The sequence below is a fragment of the Prunus dulcis genome, chromosome 2, assembly GCF_902201215.1.
Source record: "Prunus dulcis chromosome 2, ALMONDv2, whole genome shotgun sequence".
NCBI lineage: Eukaryota > Viridiplantae > Streptophyta > Magnoliopsida > Rosales > Rosaceae > Prunus > Prunus dulcis.
The window spans coordinates 15,702,260-15,725,255 of NC_047651.1; the positions used below are offsets into that span (position 1 = coordinate 15,702,260).

At 36.5% G+C, this 22,996-nt stretch overlaps 3 protein-coding genes across 5 annotated transcripts; 2 read left to right on the forward strand and 1 right to left on the reverse strand.

The window, feature by feature from the left end:
- Positions 1-6,301: 6,301 nt before the first annotated feature.
- On the reverse strand, positions 6,302-9,527 carry LOC117620145 (protein NRT1/ PTR FAMILY 7.3-like). The gene is made up of 5 exons (XM_034350270.1): positions 9,421-9,527; positions 8,490-8,628; positions 8,106-8,323; positions 7,429-7,991; positions 6,302-7,241 (listed from the first exon to the last, which is right to left on the reverse strand). Exons 1-5 carry the CDS (start codon positions 9,475-9,477, stop codon positions 6,389-6,391), a joined length of 1,830 nt encoding a protein of 609 aa, XP_034206161.1. The 5' UTR covers positions 9,478-9,527; the 3' UTR covers positions 6,302-6,388.
- A 1,154-nt stretch (positions 9,528-10,681) lies between these two features.
- LOC117620090 (probable tRNA N6-adenosine threonylcarbamoyltransferase, mitochondrial) lies at positions 10,682-17,205 on the forward strand. 2 transcript variants are annotated; one of them, XM_034350192.1, is made up of 13 exons: positions 10,682-11,036; positions 11,148-11,192; positions 12,384-12,458; positions 12,714-12,810; positions 13,128-13,218; positions 13,418-13,467; positions 14,019-14,209; positions 14,363-14,448; positions 14,911-14,986; positions 15,104-15,187; positions 15,299-15,413; positions 15,728-15,816; positions 16,635-17,205. In XM_034350192.1, the coding sequence occupies exons 1-13, from the start codon at positions 10,758-10,760 to the stop codon at positions 16,767-16,769; spliced, it is 1,413 nt and encodes a 470-aa protein (XP_034206083.1). In that variant the 5' UTR covers positions 10,682-10,757; the 3' UTR covers positions 16,770-17,205. The 2 variants fall into 2 exon arrangements, with proteins under 2 accessions (XP_034206083.1, XP_034206084.1); XM_034350193.1 differs by lacking the exon at positions 15,728-15,816 and having other exon boundaries at positions 16,635-16,746.
- Positions 17,206-18,055: 850 nt separating this feature from the next.
- Positions 18,056-22,011, forward strand: LOC117619443 (DNA repair protein RAD51 homolog 3). 2 transcript variants are annotated; one of them, XM_034349403.1, is made up of 9 exons: positions 18,056-18,199; positions 18,774-18,872; positions 19,789-19,911; positions 20,034-20,067; positions 20,151-20,221; positions 20,321-20,547; positions 20,843-20,974; positions 21,492-21,558; positions 21,687-22,011. In XM_034349403.1, the coding sequence occupies exons 1-9, from the start codon at positions 18,088-18,090 to the stop codon at positions 21,860-21,862; spliced, it is 1,041 nt and encodes a 346-aa protein (XP_034205294.1). In that variant the 5' UTR covers positions 18,056-18,087; the 3' UTR covers positions 21,863-22,011. The 2 variants fall into 2 exon arrangements, with proteins under 2 accessions (XP_034205294.1, XP_034205295.1); XM_034349404.1 differs by having other exon boundaries at positions 18,789-18,872.
- The last annotated feature ends 985 nt before the right edge of the window (positions 22,012-22,996 follow it).

A 22,996-nucleotide genomic window follows, 5' to 3' on the forward strand; every position in this document is an offset into this window, starting at 1 on the left:
ATAATTATTTAAAACATATATAATTCAAAAAATTATTAAATTAATTAAAGATGAAAAATATATATATAAGTGTAAAAGTAACTAAAAAATCAACATTTTGTTTGTCACTTTCTTTATTAATAGTGACAAAGGCCAATAATAACGGTCACAAATCTTACCAACTCAAAATTTGTAGTTGCATTGTTATTAAAGCCTTTAGTCATCAATAAAAGTGACCAATGCTTTCAAAAGTTCTGAAAAAAAAAAAAAAAAAAACGATGACTATTGCTGATTTTATTTTTTATTTTTTATTTTTTTTTTGTGTGTGTTTGTAGTGAGAATCTTTGTTTCGATCATATGAATGCAAATCCAATGGGCACGTCGAGCTTTTTTTTTTTTGGAGCTTTTTTTAATAGTCAAAAGGGCACGGTTTTTTTATAATCAAACAAAAGGGCACGTTTTGTTTTTTAATAACAAAAGGGCGCGTATGTGGTGGGAAACATAGATCACAAATGGGCGTAGTCAACTGGAGGTACAGAGTGTGAGTTAGGGATGGCAAAAATTCTCGTAGGGCCGAGTCTCCGTCGAGTCCCCGACTTTAATGGGGAGAGATTTCGGGTCTAAATGGATATCGAGTACGGGGATCTCCGAACTTGAAAAATTCCCGGCGGGTATGGGGAGGGGATGGTATTGGCGTCCCCATCACCGAACCCGGCCCGAAAATATATATGTTTATATTTAAATAAATATATATATAATTATAATATTTATGTTTAACCCTAAGTTAACTTCCCTTTCCTAATTCTTCTTAATTTTCTATGGAATTTCATATTGTGTGATTTTAAATAGTTGAGTTGAACTTTATAGTTAATTTGGATGTGTTGAATGATAAGTTAATATGAAACTTAATGTTAAAATGTATGATAAATATTTTTTTATGCAAAAAAGCGGGGATTCGGGGCTGGTATGGGGGATAGTCCCCCGACGGGGACGGGGACGGGGATTCCCCGAAACCTAATAAACGGGGGATGGGTTCGGGGATGGAGAGTAGGGATAGGGATGGTATTGTCATACCCGGCCCCTATCCGACCCGTTGCCATCCCTAGTGTGAGCCACGAATTTGTCCCCTTCGAAACCTCTGAAAGTTCCAAGTGATGTGGAATTTGCCAATTTTGTTTTAAAAAAATAAAATAAAATAAACCATGTAATTATGATAACTGGAAAAGGGAAAAACAACTATGAATTGGGTACCATGATCACTACACTCAACTTTCAGATTGTTCCTATACAAATTTTACTTAATAAGTTTTTAAGTTCTATGAAGCTAGGTCCAGTACCTTAACTTCTCTTTTCTCCAATGGTTTAGTCCGGACTTAATTAATGGTTTAGTCCGGTTTTCTATTGAATTTTGACAAAAATAAAAATAAAAAGATAAAACTGATTCGACAGTCTAGTTCATACATAATCATAGAACCTATTTAAAAGCTTTCACAATTCTAATCCAATCTCCCATTAATTACAAACCACAAGCTGAAAACCAGGACAGTTAATCATATATAAGTGTCAAGCTCAATTAATTATTTAATCTAAACAAATTAAAATTAATCATTCACTCTCGTTCACTTTAGTAGGCTATTGAGCCACACTCACTTTAGTAGCAGAACTCATGATTGTCACTTTAACCACTAACCCGTGCATTTAATTTTGATTGTCACTTTAACGTCCTTGTTCTTAACGAGGATGCATGATTTTTTCTATGTGTGGACGTTATAAAGATAAAATTCAATACACAATTCAAGACCAAAAAAAATCATAGCAAGTACAAGTTGTTCTACTGAATAAGTCTCAGAAGATAATTTCACATATATATATATATATAATAAAATATTTATTAAAAAAAAAAAAAAAAAAAGCAGAATATTTTGCGATGAAAAAAGCAGAATATTTTGGCTTTAGACTTCTTGTTGTGGGCTATATAGATATAAGTTTATTACTGTTTTTTCTTCAAAACGTGCTTCACCAAACGTTTAACGTTTGGGGATATATTTGTCCCTTGTGGTCCCAGCATGCATTATGTACATTAGAAATACGAGCTCGTCCACACGTGCATTGTATTGCTTCTCAGAATTCTCATATGGTCGTCCACCTTAAATTGCGAATTCCACTGAGGAATATCTGTTACTTCTGTTCATGGCTCATTTCATTGCGGCTTCCAGGAAAGCCCTCCCTGATTTAATGCAATCTATAGCCGTACAGGTCAATGTCACAATGGGAGGGAGGCCACTGATTAATTCACTGCTAGAAAATATTATCCAAATCAGTTTCTTGTTACTCTCACTTCTAGAAATCTAAGAGAACACTTGGATTACGTATTCCAAATCAGTTTCTTGTTACTATCTCTATCTGAGAAGACTATCCAATTAATTCATGAGATTGATTATAATAATATGAAAGTGTGATGTTTTTTTTAATCTTATTATTTAGCTAATGGATAGCCAATTTAATTGCAATTGATATTTGTGGATTTGGTGAACAACTTGGGAACAATTGCAAGGAACTAAGGAATAAATGGAGGCATTGCAAGCTGGAGCAAATGTGTGGGTGGGAGATGCTGGTTTCTACTAGGTCAAGATGGAAGCTGAGCCACCCACAAAAATAACCTTGTCAACAAAACTTTTTCCATGTATTTATTTGGTATTTGAACTCAATTTGCCCTTAATTGTGATTTAGTATGGTAATCACCTTGTGACATTGTGACTTGCCAAGTTTTCTTATAACATCTCTGCTTCCTAATTAGCTACAACCTTTTACATGAGGTTACCAAACCAACAGTAGCATTGATGTCTGAATGAAACTTAGACTAGTCCAATTCCAATTCTTAAGAAATATATATATGGTTTATACATCTACGTCCATAAAGACAAAAATGGTGTAGTCTATGCAACTGCACCACATACTTTGTGTAAGGGCTAGTCATAGCCGCTGATTATTTAAGAAACAAAATTAACAACTCTACTATGATGGAAATACGAAATGGATAAGTCATTGCCGTTGCTCTTTACCAGAAGTCCATATGATGTTGGTGCTGAGTGGCAACGGTGGTGAGCTTGTCCTCCTCAGGCGGTTTCGTCCCCTGCCAAACCGATAAAGGAGTTCACCCAGTTTCGAGGCAAAAGCCAGCAGCGGGACCAGCAAAAAACACAAAAGCACTGAGAGCCAGGCCCAGGAGGAGGGTGGAGAAAACAGAAGCCCCAAAGAGTAAAGCAAGGGAGACTGAACCAGACGGAAGCGACCAATTGCGAGGGCGTTCGTCATCATGAGGAGGACCATTGACAGTGCGAAGAGTAGCTCGAGACTGAAGGCTATGGAATAGGCGATGACGCTAGACATCATAAGCTCATGAGTAAAGGGTGGGTGCAGAAGAGATTTTGGTTAGGCATCGCCATTTTAATTTCTACGCTCCTCCTAGCTGTGTGGGTTTTAGGCCGACACGGAGAGAGGGGGAGGCTGAGATCATTATGCAATAGCAAACCTCATGGTTGTCACTCTAACGTGCGCATTTAATTTTGATGTCACTTTCACGTCCTTTTGTTTTGAAAATTAGCGATATCACTTTCACGTCCTTGTTCAAGCATTTTTCTATGTGTGCGCGGACCCAGCAAGTACAAGTTGTACTGAATAAGTCTCAAGATAATAATTTCATGGTCCCAGCATGCAATGTGTACTTTAGAAATACGAGCTCGTCTACACAATTCTCATATATAGAGGACGAGACTGCGTCACAATCTGGCTGGTCCTAATTCAGAAAGTCCACGGTGGGCCCCAATACAAGGCATAGTTTTTTGTTTTTTTTTAATTGGAAAAATAAAACACTACAAACAAAAGCCTCGAGGACACGCAGGCCCCAACAAGTCAAAAAAGAAAGGGATCGAGCAGTTCAGAGGCAAACCAGCCTCCCAAAGCTTGGAAGGGGTAAGCCCATGCCCCAAACTAGTCACAGCATCAGCCGTGAAATTTGCCTCCCGGAAAACATGACTAAAAGAGCAAGAGTCGAAGAAGGAGATGAGAATCGTAATATCTTTAATCAAGAGATTGATACTCCATGGAGCCATAGCTTTCTTGTTAACACAGTCAATGATGAGTTTAGAATCACCTTCAGCCAGAATTTTACGCCATCCTCTATGAGCCGCATAGGCAAGGCCATCCCGTAAGGCGATACATTCTGCAACAGAGATGGTATTCTCACCAATATTCTTAGCCCCAGCCAGCAAAATATGACCATCAGAATCACGGAAAACAAATCCAGGCATAGTTACAACTTAAGAGGTCGGCAAGTTAATTCAGTGATGGGACTAAAAGATATAAATAAATAAATCATAGGCATCAAAGGTATACGATTTATACTCCTGCCATGCTGCCAAAAAAATAAAATAAAACATGCAATATAATATAATACTAACTTTGAAGAAGAGAGTCAATAAAATATATATGAACTCAAAAATAGTGGCTGAATTTATGTTCTACTGATTCCAAAAACCACCTTTGATATCACATTAGCTTAACAGCAGTGGGGGGATTATTGTTGTCTGGCTCTCTTATATTGTTTTTTGCTTCTCTGTTAGATAGATTTGCCTAATTTTTACCTTATTTAGTCTCTCTGTTTGCTTCTCTTATATTGTTTTTGTGTTTTACCTTAGCCTCTCTGTTTGCTTTTCTTATATTCTTTCTTGCTCCTCATGCATTATTCATTGATGTTTTGCATGTTTTATTATCAATTTGGGTACCAACTTCACTATATTCTCCAACTTTCAGATTGTTCCTTTACAACTTGTTGGTCCCTTTTTCCGCAGACACTCTTTTTGTGGTTTGCTCTTGGGTCGAGCTGCTTCGTAGAGTGAGGAGGTCGTTGGATTGGAGCAACACCAATGCCTTAATTGGATTTCTGGCTGGCGAAAAAGATTTTTTCAACTTCTGAACAAAATTGAAAGTTGGAATAGGTTGACAAGAACGAGCGAGCTCGGGTTGGGCCTTATTGGCCCGTTTCTTCTATCCTGGTCATGCGTTGCTTAGGTGTGCCACTATTGGATATGCGACCAGCCCAATAGACCTGGTATAGGTGGCGTAGGATGTTGGTTTGTTGTATTTGCGCTTATTCTAGAATTCTACTCAAGCCATCATGCTCCAAAGGAGGTACTAGTCTGGATAAGTTCTTTTCAATGCCTCAATTAAGAGGACTTTAATATTCTTTCATAATACGTAATCAAACAAGGGAGAAAACAAAGTTGTGGTCAATGTTACCCTATCTGGGTTTAGAAACCTAACTTAAATCCAATGAGCCCTTAGATTGGGCCAAGATTTTGGTCAATTCAGGCCCAATGATATAGTTCAAGCCTGAATTAACCTTTACTTTCAGACTGACGAAGCCCTCTTGCGGGTAATAAACCTCTGTTTTAGGTCCGAATTGGCTGATTTAAGCAATATGAAAGCGGGATATATATATAAGCAGTTAAATAGCATATATTTAAAGAAATAGTCAAGATAAATTCCAAGATTTCTTTATCCGATTTTAACTTGATAATAAAGAAACGCAAGAGTTATAAATTTATCTATTTAACTAATTCAGAATATCGATTACAATGTAAGAAAGATTGGAGATTTCTCTATCCAATTTGAGCGATACATGAATTTAAACTGATCATTGAAAAGAAATCATACTAAAAGGATGGCAGAGCAACAAAAGATGAATGCAGGAGATTTCAACTGGTTATCTGAATATCAAGCAGGTTTGTTTGAAAAGGTCATGAGTTTTTCAAGTGCTTTTGAGACGTAGCGTCTAGTTTTGGAGAGAGAGTCCCCTTCTTCTATTGTGGAGGCTCTATATTTATAGGCGAGAAGGCTTAATGATGAAAGCTGAAAAAGGGTATTTGGCTACTATCCAAAGTCAGCTGTTGATCTGGACCAGTTCATAGGTGAAAGGATGGAATGTCTCTGACAAAACCGTTGATTATATGAGGTGTTTCTCTAACTTGAGTTCTCTGCATCTGGAAATCTAGTTGGCAATCAGCTCCTTCCAGTCCTGGTCGCTTTTATCCAGCTTGCTTTTCTTGTTGGGCGGGAAGGTGGTCAAGTCGTCATTAATGGTGACAATCCTTCTTCAGACCTAATCTGGGTCTGTGTAATGGTTACCGATTTTTTTAACTTTAGTGTGGCTCAAAGTTTTGGGCTTCTATTAATTTTTATCCATTTGTCGGCCCATTATTAAAAGAGTTCCTTTGGTTTTTCCAAAGAAAAGAAAATGAAAGATATTGGGCCTGGGCTTCAATTCTTTTTTTGAGAGATAGACTATTTTTGGCCCATTTTCCAAATATGGTACAAACACAACTTTTACTAAACATGTTCTCAGCAAGTACTATAAGGCACAGTTTATACTTTCTCTTTTCTCCAATGATATAGACTTATATCGCTTGGCACATACAATATACAATGCCAAGTTGAGTGCAGTTAAACCAGCTGACAGGAAGAAAAACCTGTCCAAATGACCATCATTCAGATTCGGAGGAACCCAACCGGGCTGTCCATTCTTCGTCGTGATCTCCATCACCACCGTTAAAATCATGCTTGCAACATAACTACCCATTGCTGATGAAGTCATCCACAAAGCTATCCCCAAGCTCTTCAGTCCATCTGGTGTTTGTGAAGAATAAAACTCCATTTGTGAAACATATACAAATGCCTCCGACACTCCCACAAGCACATACTGTGGAGTCTGCCAGAAGATACTCAAAGAACTCGTCTCTTCTCCGCTGTTGCTAGCATATTTTAGTCTCTTTCTCTCAACAAAGCCAGCAATTATCAATCCTACAATTCCAATTGTAAGGCCAATTCCAATTCTTTGTAGCGCGCTTGGAGGCTTCGGTTCTCTTTTTGTTACCTTGGTGTACAAAGGAACAATGAGTTTGTCATATAATATGATGAAGAGGGAGGTGCTAACAATGTCAAATGCAGTCATGCTGGCTGGAGGTATATGAAAGTTTGAGACCCTCCTATCCATGGCGGCTCCCTGCTCGACAAAAAGAGAAAGCACTTGAATGAACACCATAGAGGAGGGGACGGTGCAAAGCCATACTGGCAATAGTCTCAGTATGCATTTCACCTCTTCAACCTGTGTCACAGTGCAAAGATGCCATGGATTTGGAGTTTGTCCTTGGTTTGACATCAGCGAGATATCATCACAGGTAATAAAGGCCGCTCGATCAAAAAACCTGTAAATCGAAAGATGAACAAAGAATTACAGAATGATACTCATTAGAAACCTCTGAGTGTGACTAATGCAGGGGCCAATTCTGTCATGAAATTTTCTTTACAGGACACTGGTCTTATAATTTTGAATAAAAAGTAATTGAATTATAATTAATTTCATAGAAAAGCCATTTAATTGAAAATGCTTACTTGAAGCCTTTCGTGTGAAGGATTCTTCTCGAACCATTTGTTTCACTCCCCCTTCCAATGGTCTCATAAAGTCCTTCTCCATTTGAGGGCAGCTCATGATTTATCTTCCTCGTGGAAGCCACTATCACTTGGGAGAACCTAGAAATGGGATTTCCAGAAGCCTTGAAGTGTCTGTACCGAAAACTACCACCTAAAAACAATACAGACCCAACAACAGAAGAACCAGTACATATCCAAAAGGCCGGCACCCAATGCCCCATGCTCTCCATGTAAACCAATACTGTCTCGGCAACCAAGCATCCAAGATTTAATGCCACATAAAAATAGCTGTAGAATGAAGTCTTGGCTTGCCTTTCTTCTGAATCTTCCTCATCAAATTGGTCTGCACCAAAGGCAGCCAATGCGGGTTCAGGGGCTCCATTTCCAAGAGCAATAAGATAAATTGATATGTAGAACATAGCAACTTCCATTGGTCTATGAGGCTCACATAACTGGCCTATTTCACCACAACCAGGAGGTCTGAGCAGAAATAAGTTGGTTGACAAGGATAATGCTATCAACCCCTGCAAAAATCAAAGGAGGTTAAGATAATACAAAATTCTGGAGAAGAGTGAGCATTCATATGGCTGACATGCCATAAGGGGGAGATGGTCGTGAACGTTGGAAGGCAAACTTACAATGATGTGGACAATTTGAAATGTGACGCAAGTAAGGTATCTTCCCAAGTAGGAGTCACTAAGAAGAGCACCAATTAGAGAGCAGAAATAGAACGTTCCCATCCATCTGCTGAATGTGTTTGCTGCCTCTGCATTGGTCTGCCTCAGTACTGATTTGGCGAAAAGAACCATATTTACTTCAACTCCAGCAAATGCCAGTGAAACTAGTCCTTGATTGACTGTCACAGTAAAAGAAAAAAAAAACCAGTATATTAAGAAATAGATATTAACATTTTTGTGTTTCTGATACTAAAGGAAACCTATTAGAACAATACCAAAACCAGAAATGATAGGAATTACCATTAATAACCTCAATGATGATGTGTGAACTATAAGAACACATACCTAATAACAACATTCCACATCTCCACCCACCAGTGCTCCCTTTTACGGCTGGTTTTCCATACCAATCAACTGAGCCATCTCTTGTGCATGCATTCAAAAGTCTCTTCTCGCCACCTTTCGATTGATCGACCTCAAACACCTTCCAAATGAAAATTATCGACATATTAAACATATCCAGCCAGGCCTTATATAGAATATAAAATTCTAAGTGTTAATCATCCGTATATACGCCAAAGATGAACATTTGATGTTGTTATTTCAACCAAGAAAATCTTGGAAAAACATAACATAGATTATGAGTGCTTGTGCTATGGAATGGAAATAGGACATTTGTTCCCAGAGGCCTCCCTAGGTGCTTCAGACTTCTTTCAGTTATCATATCAAATTCAAAATCAGATTTAAGTAATCACAGTTTGCTTTCAAACTATGGGAATTCAGTGCTGTCTACAGCTGTGGCAAATAGGATATATTGTAGCATCAAGATTATAAATGAAATTTCCAATATTTGCTTAGTTATGAAGATTTGCACTTCTAATACTTTTATTAATTAGCTTTATGCAACCCCAAAAAGAAAATTAAATAAGGCAAGGGATGACAGATTGTGTCTGCACAACGCAATGTACAGAGAAGAAGTTTTAAATGTTAATAGCTAGGGGCAAGGGATGATGGATATGAAACAACATTGAAACTAAACTACAGAAAAAGAAGAAAAATTGTGAAGGATTAGAACCATGTTCTCGAATTATATAACTGGGCAAAGAGATAACATACATACATACATACATACATACATACATATACATACATACATACATACATACATATATATATATATATATATATGGAAATCTATACAGAAAAGAGAAGAAAAGTAAACTGGCCAAGCATTATAATTTTATAAACCATATCATTGCTCTGAGTTAGAAGATACCTTGAAGTTATTATCACTAAGTGCTGAAGTTGCAGAAGGTTCTGATTCTGGATCCATAGCTAGCTCTAAGCCTCTCCAACACACTTTCTGTGATAACAGAGGTTGGTTGGTGAATGGTGGGTTAATTTAAGATGACGAAGGACACATTTACTTATAGAAAATCTACAAACTTGAGCACAGAAGATTGCTCTGATAATCTAAGAGAACGACATGTGTCCTGAGAACATAGTCCACATGTAGACCTGCAGTAGGGACTTCAGATTAAGTCAAAACAGAAGCATGGCATTTTAACACCCTATTGTGACTACAGACGTCATAGTTTTTCTGCAAGGATTCATGTCCTTTTGTCATATTTATAGCACATTGGGGAGCTTTACTTATGCGCTAAAAAACCTCTCATAACTCAGTTATTCACCATACTTATTTATCAAATAATATCTCCTTATACTTATTACTATCTTAAATATATTATTATCTAATAGAAAACACGCCTTGACAAGCAATTGTGACAAAGTTATACTTATATTCTTATTTGCATTGACACTAGAGAAAAAAAAAAAAAAAAAGAGTTTATATAATAAGGATAAGCTCTCTTTTACAGGACCTTGGAGGTATGAGTAGTTGCTCTTAACCATTTGAGTTACAAACCCCCTTACTACATACCAATCAACATTTGTAAAAATTAAAAAAAAAAAAAAAAAAAGTTAGGTAATCACGATTCTAGACTTTTTGTATATGTTTTTTTTTTTCAATTTATGAACTTTCGAAGGAGGCGATCATAAAAGTTAAGGGCAAACCAAAAATTAAGAAAAAAAAATGTAAGGGATGGGCGAAAAATACTAGAATCAGATAATCTACAACAAGACTTCACTTAACCACTTCCTTTCATTCATAATCTTTCTGTTTCCCATTCAAAATTCTGGTATATTTTGTTTATTATTCAATAAATGTCGTTCATGAAATTTGAATGACCTCTTTTGGTGGAGATTGGGTGCCACCAAAGCAAATAGTCAAAAATGATTTCCAATGAAAAATATAAGGTATTTCTATTAACAAATTGCAACAAAAACTACTGTCAAGTAGCAAGTCTCACACAGAAATATTTGAGGGCTGAATGTTGGATCACATTGGCTTAACACAAACTTGAGATGAGCCCAATTTGAACGATTAAAACCAAAAGAATTTGGCCCAACTGATGTTTTGGGCTGAACCCATATGAAAAAAGCGAAAAACGTTTTGTTCTTGTCCAAAAGAAGCGGTTCGAGGAATGACAAATACGTTGTCTCTTTGAAGTTACTGTGTGCGACATCTTCTTCATCATCTCTCTGTCTCTCTGAATGGCACTCTCTTTCAGATTTTGGCGCCTAAATCTCCTCCCAAAACCTTCACTTTCACACCTACAGACCACTCTCAAAGCTCTGAAACCTCTCAAACAAAAACTAAGTCCCATATGTTCACTTCCCATGTCTTCTTCTTCTTTGAATCCCTTGAACTCCCACCTCTCCGTATCAAAAAATCCCACTTTTTCAGAACCTCAAAATCCAACTGCATGTCCCCAAGATGATCTCGTTGTTCTGGGCATTGAAACCAGCTGTGACGACACCGCTGCCGCTGTCGTATGATACTGATTTTGCTTCCTTTGATGCTTCTTTTGTACTTTGAATTTGTCAATTTTGTGTTTTTCTGGACTGAGTTTTGTTTTTTTTGTTTGGGTTTTTTGAGTATAGGTAAGAGGCAATGGTGAAATCCTCAGCCAAGTTGTGTCTTCTCAGGTATGTATATTTTGTTTCTTGGATTTAGTTTTGGCAGTAAACCTGGAGAGTGTTAATGAATTAATAAAGGAAAGTTGAAGAATTTTGCTATGTTTTCTTGATTGGGCATAAGAAGCTCAAAGAGGATTGTTCTTACTGAGGCCTAGTAGTTGGGGGCTAAGGCTTACTTATGGAAGACTGCAAAACTCATTCATACCATAATAGAAACAAAATGTACTAGTATAATCCACATTTCACATCAGTAATCATATGTTTGATCTTCAAAAATTTACAACTGCTGGTCATGAATAAAGCTCGAGAAGGGTGATTGAATTATCTCATATTTCCAGAAAATACTACGGAGATAATAATTGCATGACCTTATGGCATCTATCACAACTTCACTAGTGAAACTGATGATCAATTAGTCCATCCTTGTAAGACTTGAAAAATCTCAAGAGTTGTGTCTGTCAACTGCTGAAATGTCATCCATGCGTACGACTTTCACGCAGCTGAAACCTGAAAGTCGCCCACAATCTTAGCATTTCTTATTTTAGACTGAGATATGTGAAACATTTTATGGAGATATATCATTGCTCCTTGAAAAGCCAACTGAAATAAGTGGTGTAGATAGAAGAGACCACAGTAGACCCCTTTCCCTCTTGGCACACTCAAAACATTTCAAGTACACAACAACAATGATTCTTGTATAAAGCTTTCATTTTTAAGTTGCCAAAAGAAACAAAACTAAGAAGAATCTTGCTGGGTCTGCGTCCCTGTCATGTTTACCTTTTCTACAAGCCCTTGGTTGACCGATGCCTTGAAAAAAATCCAACCTTTTTCCTTTTGTTTCTTCCATTAAAAAAAAAAAGTTAACCATTGAGAAAGCTAGCCCTCTGTTTCTTCCATTAGCCATGAATTCTACTACTATATGGTTTCCATGAATACTATATTGCTCATCTTTCTTGTAGTAATTCTCCCCCCTTCCACTTCCATTGCCATTGGTGAATTGGGCTGAAAAAGGTGGTGGCTTTTTGTGTGTTTCTCTTCAAATATCTACTTGTTAGAATCAAGTGTATGGTAGAAACAATATGGTCCTGTAACTGTGCTATGTAGTGTGTTCTTTTAATTAGCAAGAATGAGCTATTAATTTATATAATTTCTTTATTCTACTTATACTGGTTACTAATTTTGAGCCTTGACCGCATCAAGGCAGATTTGCTTGCTCAATATGGAGGTGTTGCTCCAAAAATGGCAGAGGAAGCGCACTTGCAAGTGATTGATCAGGTAAAGTTTCTTCAGTACGATCCCTTCAAGTTCCGTTTGATGTTTCATTTCTTGTTTATACATGTGGTACTTGAGCCAGATTTTGATACTTGTGTTGGCACCTACATCACACTTATATCCTAGTTGTTTTGAAAACTTGCCATGTCACTGTCAGTCACTTTTGGATGGCTTTCAAGGCTATCTTCTTTTGTTTCTTGGTGATTTTAAAATAATTTAATGATAACTTGGGGCTGAATTTGTGATTTTTTATTGCAGGTTGTGCAAGAAGCGCTTGACAAAGCTAAATTAACTGAGAGGAATTTGTCTGCAATAGCGGTTACTATTGGTCCTGGTTTAGGCCTCTGTCTTCGTGGTAAAGTTACTATCACTTTTTGTTCTCTTTCCTCTTCTTCTTAATTTTCCAGTGTTGTATGTTTATTTGAAAATTTTCTTACCACTGATGCCTTATGGTTGAGTTTGTGCCGGGAAACCTGGCCTTAATATAGCAGCTGGGGATCATCGTGAGGAAAGTAGTAAACTTAATTTTATCTTTCGAGCATCGATTTTCTGTTCAAACTACAAGGAATTGGGTCACATTTTCTTTCTTGTGCCCTGAACTGACCAGATTTGAATTCTTTGTTACTGCTAAGGAGTTTATTAGCACTAATGTTTCATTCAATTGTTGTGCAGTTGGTGTGCGGAAAGCTCGTAAGATTGCTGGTAGCTTTAACTTACCAATCATTGGCGTACATCACATGGAGGCTCATGCTCTTGTAGCCAGGTAGAGATGCCAACTATCTATCCAATGGAGAATGGGGTGCACAAAATCTCTCTCTCTCTCTCTCTCTCTCTCTCTCTCTCTCTCTCTCTCTTAGGGGAATATTGTATCTTTAAATTTGCTTAATCTGTCATTAGCTTTGTATTTGAAATACTGATGTGAGTTACTTATACATATGATAAATCTCCTTCTCTCGTTCTAGGTTAAACGAAAGAGAGTTGCAATTCCCTTTCATGGCTCTGCTTATTTCAGGTAGAAACTCTACACCTTTCCTACATCAGGTCTATTTTACTAATTTCACTCAAATTCGATCTACATTTTTAGACTACATGACAGTACTATAATCAGAAAAATGAGAAACTACACGACCACATTCAAGTCCATGGGTTACTCCTCTGATGTATACGGTACGGTCATATGTTGCAAACTAAATTTGCACAAGTCACACCTAATTTTTTTCCCTTATTTGTTATTTTCAAAATCTAAAACCACTAAAATGTCTGTTTTTAGCAAGAAAAGTGGGTGATTTTGCTGTGTGTTATTGATTTAGTTGAGGAAATTTATATGTATATATATATATATATCTACAGAAACTCTCCTATGCAGACGGTGATAACATCCAGATGTCTGCATAGGAGAATTTCTGTATATATATATTTTTTCGGAGGAGAGGTTGTTCAGTTTCAGTGGTGTGGCTCGGTTTATTAGTCAACATTCAAAACAGATAGATGTTTTAATCTAAATTAGAGCAGATTCAGCAGGTTTAGTAAAGCTTCCTTTCTATTCTTGTTGTCTGTCATCAGGAGGACATAATCTACTCATTCTTGCTCGTGATCTTGGCCAATACATACAACTTGGTACCACAATAGACGATGCGATTGGTGAGGCATATGACAAGACTGCAAAATGGCTTGGTCTTGACTTGAGGAGAAGTGGTGGGCCAGCTATAGAAGAGCTTGCTCGACAGGGTGATGCAAAATCAATCAAATTCTCAGTAAGTTATCTTCCAAGACATTCTCTTTATCTAGTGTGGTTTCCTTTGGCTGAATATGTATTGTTTGGTTCTACATACGAAGTCTGTTATATATGACCTAGATTCCTGCAACATGAAGTCGTATCCTAAGTTTGATACTCATTTGTTTTCTAGACTCCAATGAAACAACATAAAGATTGCAACTTCTCGTATGCTGGTCTGAAGACTCAAGTGAGGCTGGCAATTGAATCTAAGAATATGTATGTATATTCTGTAGATACTTTACAATATTTTGCATGTTGAAACTTCTATTTTATGTTTGTCCTGAACTTTACTTATATCACGCATGTCCAATGAAACAATTGTGACTTCTCATACACTGGCCTGAAGACTCAAGTGAGGCTTGCAATTGAATCCGGAGATATGCATGTAGGTTATATAGAATATATGATAATTTTGCAAGCTGAGACTTCGGTTTTATATGTTTTTTAAAACTTTTACTGAAGATAAGGAAATCTGGCCATTTACAGATGTTGACCAAGCAGCTTATGGAACTGATAAGACTGTTAAATCACAAAAAATTGTTGTTGGTTGTTTCCAGTACTGCTATATTGTAAATTGTTGTTGGTTGTTTCCAGTACTACTATATTGTTCTGTGCAATTATTCATGTCAGCAAGCTTAGCTATTTTCTTTTTGTCGCCATATTTCCTGTGTTGTGCAGTAATGCTGCAATTCCTATTTCTTCAGCGAGCAGCGAAGATAGAAGGACTCGAGCTGATATTGCTGCCTCTTTTCAGGTTACTAAATGTGTATTTGTTTCAGTCTTTATCCTAGTTTGATCAGATTTTGAATTTTTAGGTCTTGACTCTTTTTTCTTCTATTTCTTTTTCACAATAAGATTGTTTCTTATGCAGCGAGTCGCAGTATTACATCTGGAGGAAAGGTGTGAGCGAGCAATTGAATGGGCTCTGAACATTGAACCTTCTGTAAAATATTTGGTGTGTCAGTTTTGTATTCTTTAACCCACCTCGTTATGATGGGCATCTCTTCTTTATGATAGTATTCCTGAATATAGAACTTGAATCCCTCTATATATTCATCCTATGCAGGTTGTCTCCGGAGGTGTTGCATCAAATCAGTATGTTCGGGCTCGGCTTGATCAGGTTGTCCAGAGAAACAGCTTACGACTTGTGTGCCCACCTCCCAGCCTTTGTACTGACAATGGTAATTCCTTTTATCTAGTTTTGGCTCAACTTGTGGATGAGATGAGCTTTCCCTTGATAAAGAAGAATCTTAGCATGTTTACCATCATTAGCTGATGTGACTTAATTCTGAGAATTAAAAGCTAATGTACCCGTACTTGGCCATTAACATATGTGGAAAAGACTTCTGGACGAAGACTAATGCCTAGTTTGAAACCTAGTTTTCCTTATCTTTACACAAAATTTCCTTTTGGCACGTTCCATATATTTATTGCTTGTCGGACAAGGTGGTCATTACTGACCTGAAGACTAATGTCTGGAGTTTAACATGAACAGGTGTCATGGTGGCTTGGACTGGCATTGAGAACTTTCGTATGGGAAGATTTGATCCACCACCACCTGCGGATGAACCTGAAGATATTGTGGTTTGTTTGAAAACTATTTTTACATATGATTGCTTTTTCACATGGCCCTGCTCAAGGAGAATCCCGCTCCACTGTAGCTGGAGCAGGATCCATATCAACATCCATCTCAACACGTTAACGACTATCAATATGTCGTGCATATTGGTGATACTATCGATACTTCAATTATACAGCTGTCAGTATGGATCCTGCTCCACTGTAGCTGGAGTGTGATCCCCCTTAAGGGGCCTGTTGCTTTGTTCATTCAATTTCTTATTTTCATGTTTAGTCATTTCTTTAATCTGGATCTCTTTTCCATTGATTTTTGCCTCACTTCTTAAGATGTAGCGCTGGCTAAGTATTCTTAACACCTTGCTTTTTGCCATAAAATAAAAGGAAGTAATAAATATGAATAAGATATAGGAAACCTTTCCTAGTGTTGGCCCTTGTTATTACCAATAAGCCATGCTCGTACTGAATTTTTTTTTTTGAGTTGATGTTTCATGCGTCAGAACAAGGTACTGTTTTGTCCCCTTTATAATAAAACAGGTTTTCTGCTCTGAACTTTTTCTCTAACAATTAAATTGATTGTGAATCTTTGGATGAACTATGTTTCAGAGAGTACTCCAACTATCAAATTGTTGGCCTTCATAAGCATGCGTCTATATTATGTACATATAACCATGCCAGTAACCGCATGTGTTCAGCATTCCTGTTTGTGTTTGTGTTGAGTTACCATTTCGGCCAAGGCTCTTGGCTGCTTAATCAGATATTCCTTGTCCGTCTATTATATTATTCACCGGAGCCTTATTTATCAGTTTTTTTCCCGTATGAATCAGTATGATCTGCGGCCAAGGTGGCCATTGGGAGAGGAATACGCAGATGGAAGAAGTGAAGCTCGCTCAATGAAAACAGCCCGCATTCATCCCTCTCTGACATCTATGATCCAAGCATCTTCACAACAGCAACCATAGTCTGCATCTCCTAAATCCGGCAACCACTTCATGCTGTTCAACGGTCGGAGCCATTCGATGAGTCAAATTGATTTTTATATGTTGGGATGGTTGACTCGGTTTGAGCCACCTTTCTAATGATGAACGGAAGATTGATCACAAGTGTGGCACAGGGTAAAAGACCGAGCATTGGCATGAAGCAAATCTTATGTTAATGCATGTGATGCACCTTAACATATGCTACACCTTGCAGCAACTTCATACTTTCCCCATGTAACATATGCTACACCTTGGATTGTGTTAAAACTATTTATTCTTGTGCGTTTTGTATAGCACATTATTCATCGAGTTGTATGATGTTGATATCAGAATCACTCCGGCCAACCACCATACTTAGAATTGGAGATGAGAAAGAAAATAAATCATACAGTAAATAAATATCTTATCTGGTCTTCAATTTCCTTCCAAGTAAAAAATTTTCTTTTTATTGAAATTATTGTAAAAACTTTTTTTTTTTTTTTTTAGTACCTTTTCTATTGAGAGGAGCAATAGTATACTAAACTCATACATGTTACATTGATGTTAGGACTCGAACCCATGACCTTCCCTGGGGGAGCAATTGCTCCAAATTACTATACTAGCAGGTCCCTTGCTTGTAAAAACTTGTTAAAATGAAAGGTAATATCCAAATTCATTTGTGCACAAATTAAAAATTAAAAAGAACAAGTTATATGAACAAGTAGTTTTCCAAAATTACAAATTCAATCACCAAATAGCTTCATTGCCATTGCCAACATTTTTACTATTTCCGAACATTTTTAATATTGCAAAAAGAAATGTAATGAAAATTTATTTGTGTTTTTTTATTTAAGAACTCTCTTTGTCAACCAAAGATCCAAATATAATGAAATGTCAATCTTATCTTTTTCCTGAATTGAACAAGTTCAATAACAAATTTAGAAATTAAAACTAGTATGGTTATCAACAGTCTCAATCTCTTGGACCACAAGAGTCCAAAAGATTGTGGTCATCTACTGTTGGATATTAATCCAATGGTGTAAAAAAATTTCTTAAAAGGAGTACAAGAGTGAATAAACCGTTGAATTTATATCCAACGGTGAGTGACTACAAATTTCTTGGACCCCTGTAGTTCAAGAAATCAGGACTGTGGTTATCAATCTTACCACAAATTTTTGCCTTCCATAATTACCCTGCCTTTTTTTCTCACCTCTCATAACTTGCAGTAACTTTAAACACACGTGCACCAAAATTTCCCTCCACTTTCCCACCACGTTATACGTTGAAAAACCTACTTCTTTCTTTCTCTAGAATCTACACAATGGAAGTGGGAAGGTTACCAATCTCAGCATCACAGAGAGGCAAACTGATATCAGCAGGCTATACCACTCTTGCTTCGCTCTCATCTCTCTCTCCCTCCGACCTTGCTCGAGGTAATCTTCTCTCTGCCGTTGAATTTTTCTAATTTGACAGTTGGGTTTGTGTCAAATTGACAGCTTATGGGCGTGCTCGCCAAATGTTTGATGTAATTTCTCTTTGAGCTCTTAACGCAATACTGCTTCATACTTTCAAGTTCCCATATAAATTTTGAAGAGAAAAAAAAATTATGCAATATGGAATTAATTGGGTTGTGGTAGGTGCATGATGGTCCTAAATCCTACTAATAGTAATTTAACCTTTTGAACTGGTAAAATTAAAATTTGAAGTATTTTCGATGCTGTCTGAATTCGGGAGAGATAACCCATGTGGCCTGAGTTTCCAGTGTACCTTTTAATAAGATAGTTTTGGATGATACTGCAGCAATAAAAGTAGTAATGTATTTGTGCAGTTATTTTTCTCTTTAATGGTGTTATAAATCTTCTTTTGACAATGGCTTCTATGTTACTTTTCCAATAAGTTCTGTATGTCATGTTTTTGGTCCATTTATTTAAGGAAATCCATATTGATTTTGATAAAATTTTGAGATGTGATGGTTGAAGTTTTCTAGCATTCTTTATTGTTTAACAGATCTAAAAATTCCAGAGAGTGAAGCTTTTGAAATCCTGAAGGTTGCATCACACGACTGTAGGTTGGACCAACCAGATAAAAGTAATGGCATTTTCAGTGGTAATTATCTCTTTGACCCATATATGCGAGTGCTTAAGTAGAAAAAAATGTTCTCTTGTCAGATTGTTAAGTGGGGACATACATCTAGAAAGGTTTATCCAATCCATGGTCCATATTGACCATTTGAAAATATTCTTTAACTGAGTAGTTTTTTTATTATAATATATGAAATGTCTTTCTCCTTTTAGTGTCCTTCTTTACTGGTGTTGTGCCTTCACTAGCAAGCTCACAAGAGCCAAATATAATTGCATCATTAAGTACCCAGCTAACAGTGTAGTTGGCCACACTTTATATTCCCTTGTAAACATGCCTTAAGCCCCATAGCATCATCATTTTCCATCAATGTTGGACAATAATGTGGTTTGGCCTGTATAATTTCCTTGCTGGTAGTGCCAGTGGATACAACACGTCATATATGCACTTATTAAATCTATGTCAGGTGAAAGCCCCTTTGTTTCCTAATGTTGATACTTGTTCTTAACCCAACAACAAGTGTAACTTATCTTTGAACTTCTTGCATACGGATTAACCCTCCGTTAAGAAAAGTCTGATATGTACTGGCTTCCTTCTTGCATTCGATCATTAATTCATATAATACTTTGATTATATGTCATTTCTTCTCCATTTTGTAATAACTTTTGAACTGAAGTTACCTCTTTGTTGGTTGTCATGCATTGTCATTGATCACAAACAGATTAATCATCACTTTGAGCGTAGTCTTTCTGTAACTGTTTTGTGCTATTAGAGTTGATTTGTGTTTGTTTCCATAACCTCAATCATTTTATTTATATTAAAGCCTTTCGTTCTTGTGTCTTAATTGTTGAAAGATTTTCTCAAGCTGTAGTTTATGCCACCATTTTTGGTATATTTTGAAAACTGAAGTTCAAAGAGTAAAAATTTTTCCTGTCTCCTTTAGGTGCACAAACTGCTTGGGAAATGCTCCATGAGGAGCAATCATTTCCATGCATCACGACATCTTGTGCTGATCTAGATAACATCCTTGGTGGGGGAATTAATTGCAAAGAAGTTACCGAAATTGGTTAGTTATTCCATTTGTATGCTTTTGTCTGCATTGTTTATGTATGAGCACAAAATTGTAGCAAGCTTTCAGTTGTCCAGATGATTTTATTGGACTTCTCTCCTTTTTTATTATCAAAATAGGTGGAGTACCGGGCATCGGTAAAACACAGCTGGGGTATGTATTTTCCGCAATCTATTATTTTCTATCTTTTCTTTCATTTGTTTTCAAGGGCATCAAATGCATAGTTTGCTTTGCAGCATTCAACTTTCAGTGAACGTGCAAATTCCAGTTGATTTTGGTGGCCTAGGTGGAAAGGCAGTATATATTGGTCAGTGTGTCAACTTTTTTTTTTCTGTCTTATTCTGTTTTTGACAAAGGTTTCCAGTTGCATCTGATGTTTAGAACATGGTTCTTGCATGATACTTAGATACGGAAGGCAGCTTTATGGTGGAGCGGGCTCTACAAATTGCCGAAGCTTCTGTAGTGGACATGTCACATTACAATGAGCTTCTGCGGAAGGAACTTCGAACTTGCCAAGTTGAAATTCAGCCTACTGATATCTTGAAAAACATTTTTTATTTCCGCATCTGCAGTTATACGGAGCAGATTGCCCTGATAAATCACTTAGACAAATTCATCTTGGAGCATAAAGATGTAGGTATAGCATTAACATATTGATTTGAATTGGAACTTAATGCTTCTCATAGAATCATATATGCAAGGAAGTCGTCATTTTTCTATGAGCATGTCTTCATTTGTTTTGTTTGCTGATCATCTGGCTTATTTTTATATGTACTTTTAAGCCTTGCTTAGTTTTATTAATATTTCTTTTAGCTGATGAACAGCTCATTTGTAAACTGAAACTGGATCTCCTTTCGATTATCATTGCATGCACTATATATAATTTTCATCACTGGAAGTACTAAACTTTCTTCCAAACAATTTTCAGGTTAAGATTGTGATTATTGATAGTGTTACTTTTCACTTCCGCCAAGATTTTGAGGACTTGGCTCTCAGGACACGGTTACTTGGCGGAATGGCTTTAAAATTGATGAACCTTGCAAATAAATATAATCTGGCGGTAAGCAATAGTTTTCATTTCTTGAAAAGAACTCTAGACTAGTGGGCTAATCATATATGTTGTGATGCCAGATAAGTTGATGTAATTTGAATGCAAGGAAAGAGTCCCAAATTTCAATACTTGATTTCCCTTGCCAAGGTTGAATGGCTTCATTGGAATATCCCACTATCATTTGACAGGTTTCTTAGCAAGATCTAGGACAGATTTACTGTGCCCAACCAAAGCATGGTTGATATTTTCAAATTAGTATAGGCTATTGCTTGTATTATGTTTGATGTTTTTCAGAGTTAGTTACTTCTACTTATTAGATTGCCATAGTTTGTGTTTGTGTGTGTGTGATATGGACATGTGTTGCCCTTAATGTTTTTCGCGTTAACTTTATTGTGCAATTAGCAGCCCGTGGTGATATGTGAAATCGGCTCCTACAATTGAAATCTCCTTCTTAATGAACCTCTGTTAGTCTTGTTTTATTTCATCTTGCTGGGTTCCAGTGATTGCCTCTTATTCTCTGTGGCAGGTTGTCATATTCAATCAAGTGACCACTAAGCATAAAGAAGGTTCATTCCAATTAAGTCTTGCATTGGGTAAGTTCTGCTCTCAGTTAGAACCCACCACCAATTCCAAGTGGTTGGAAGGTTAATATGGTACTTTCCGTAATCACTTTGCATCCCTGAGAGTCCTTGACAGTTTCCTGTTTCATTATACTGTCTAGGTGATAGCTGGTCACATTGTTGCACAAACCGAGTCATACTGTATTGGAACGGTGATGAACGAAATGCACACATAGACAAGTCGCCTTCTCTGAAATCAGCATCAGCTCCATTTTCTGTGACCAGGAAAGGGATTAGGAATTCTGCTTCAAACCATAAGCGAATCAAATTGATGTAAGATTTTGAATTAGATCAAGTCTAAGCAATGTTTCATATTATTTATATTGTATGCAGCATGCCTATTCCAAGTGTACCTTCTGTGTTGTAAGGGAACTATAAGAAACATTGCTTAGACTAAATTTATGCTCCCATTTTATTATGCTTCTTGGGAATTATCATCTTATTCTTTTTTTTCTTTTTTTTTTTTTTGGTAAGGGAATATAAAATAGAATATCGTTTGTATTCTTTTCTTTTTATACTTATAAAAACATTGAAAGAAAAAAAAAACACCCACCTAATGATGACCATTGCCCATCGATTCTGAACGTCATGGCATGAGCACGAGCACCAATGGCTAGCCAAGGTTTTTATTTATTTACTTTTTTGTAATTATTGTTTTGTTAATTTTTTTTTCTTTTTTTTGAATTCTTTGAAAATGAATGGGGGTTGTTGATATTTATATTAGAAATGAATGAGACTTAAATTACTATTTTAGGTTTAAATAGACTCACTTTAGCAGGGAGAATATCAGCCAATTGCTTTATTTTTCCTTAGACTATTATATTCTTCTCCTACTGAATGTCGTATGCACCACCATGCGGAGACGTTAATAATAATAATAATAATAATAATAATAATAATAATAATAATAGTAATAGGTCAGCAAAAATAAAAAAGATAAGATAATATAAATAAAAGTTGCATTTGTCAAACATCTGGTGCTGAAATTGCAGCATATTTTGAACTTTGCGTGGCCGACTTGAAGTTAATATTATCTTCTTTTTTTATGTGAGGGGTTAATATATCTTCCCTGACCAACTTTTTTAGTGTTTATTGAACAAATCTTCAACACAAAGGAAATAAAAAAAATAACGTACCGACATAGATCTCATAGACCGTCTCTCCACCAAACTCTTTCATCTTCTTTCCTTTCCACCAACCCACCAAAATTGATACAACACTGGACAAAGGCAATCATTGGCTACTGACGATTTTCTTTTTCTTTTTAAGAAAGATTTTTTAAATTAGGAAATAAGGTAGGAGTTTCAAATTTGGAAGTGGTTATATATAATAACCTTGCTTTCATACCATTTTTTTTACCAAAAAAAAGAGGGAGAATTGAAACTTGAAAAAGCTTCCAAAACTGAAAATA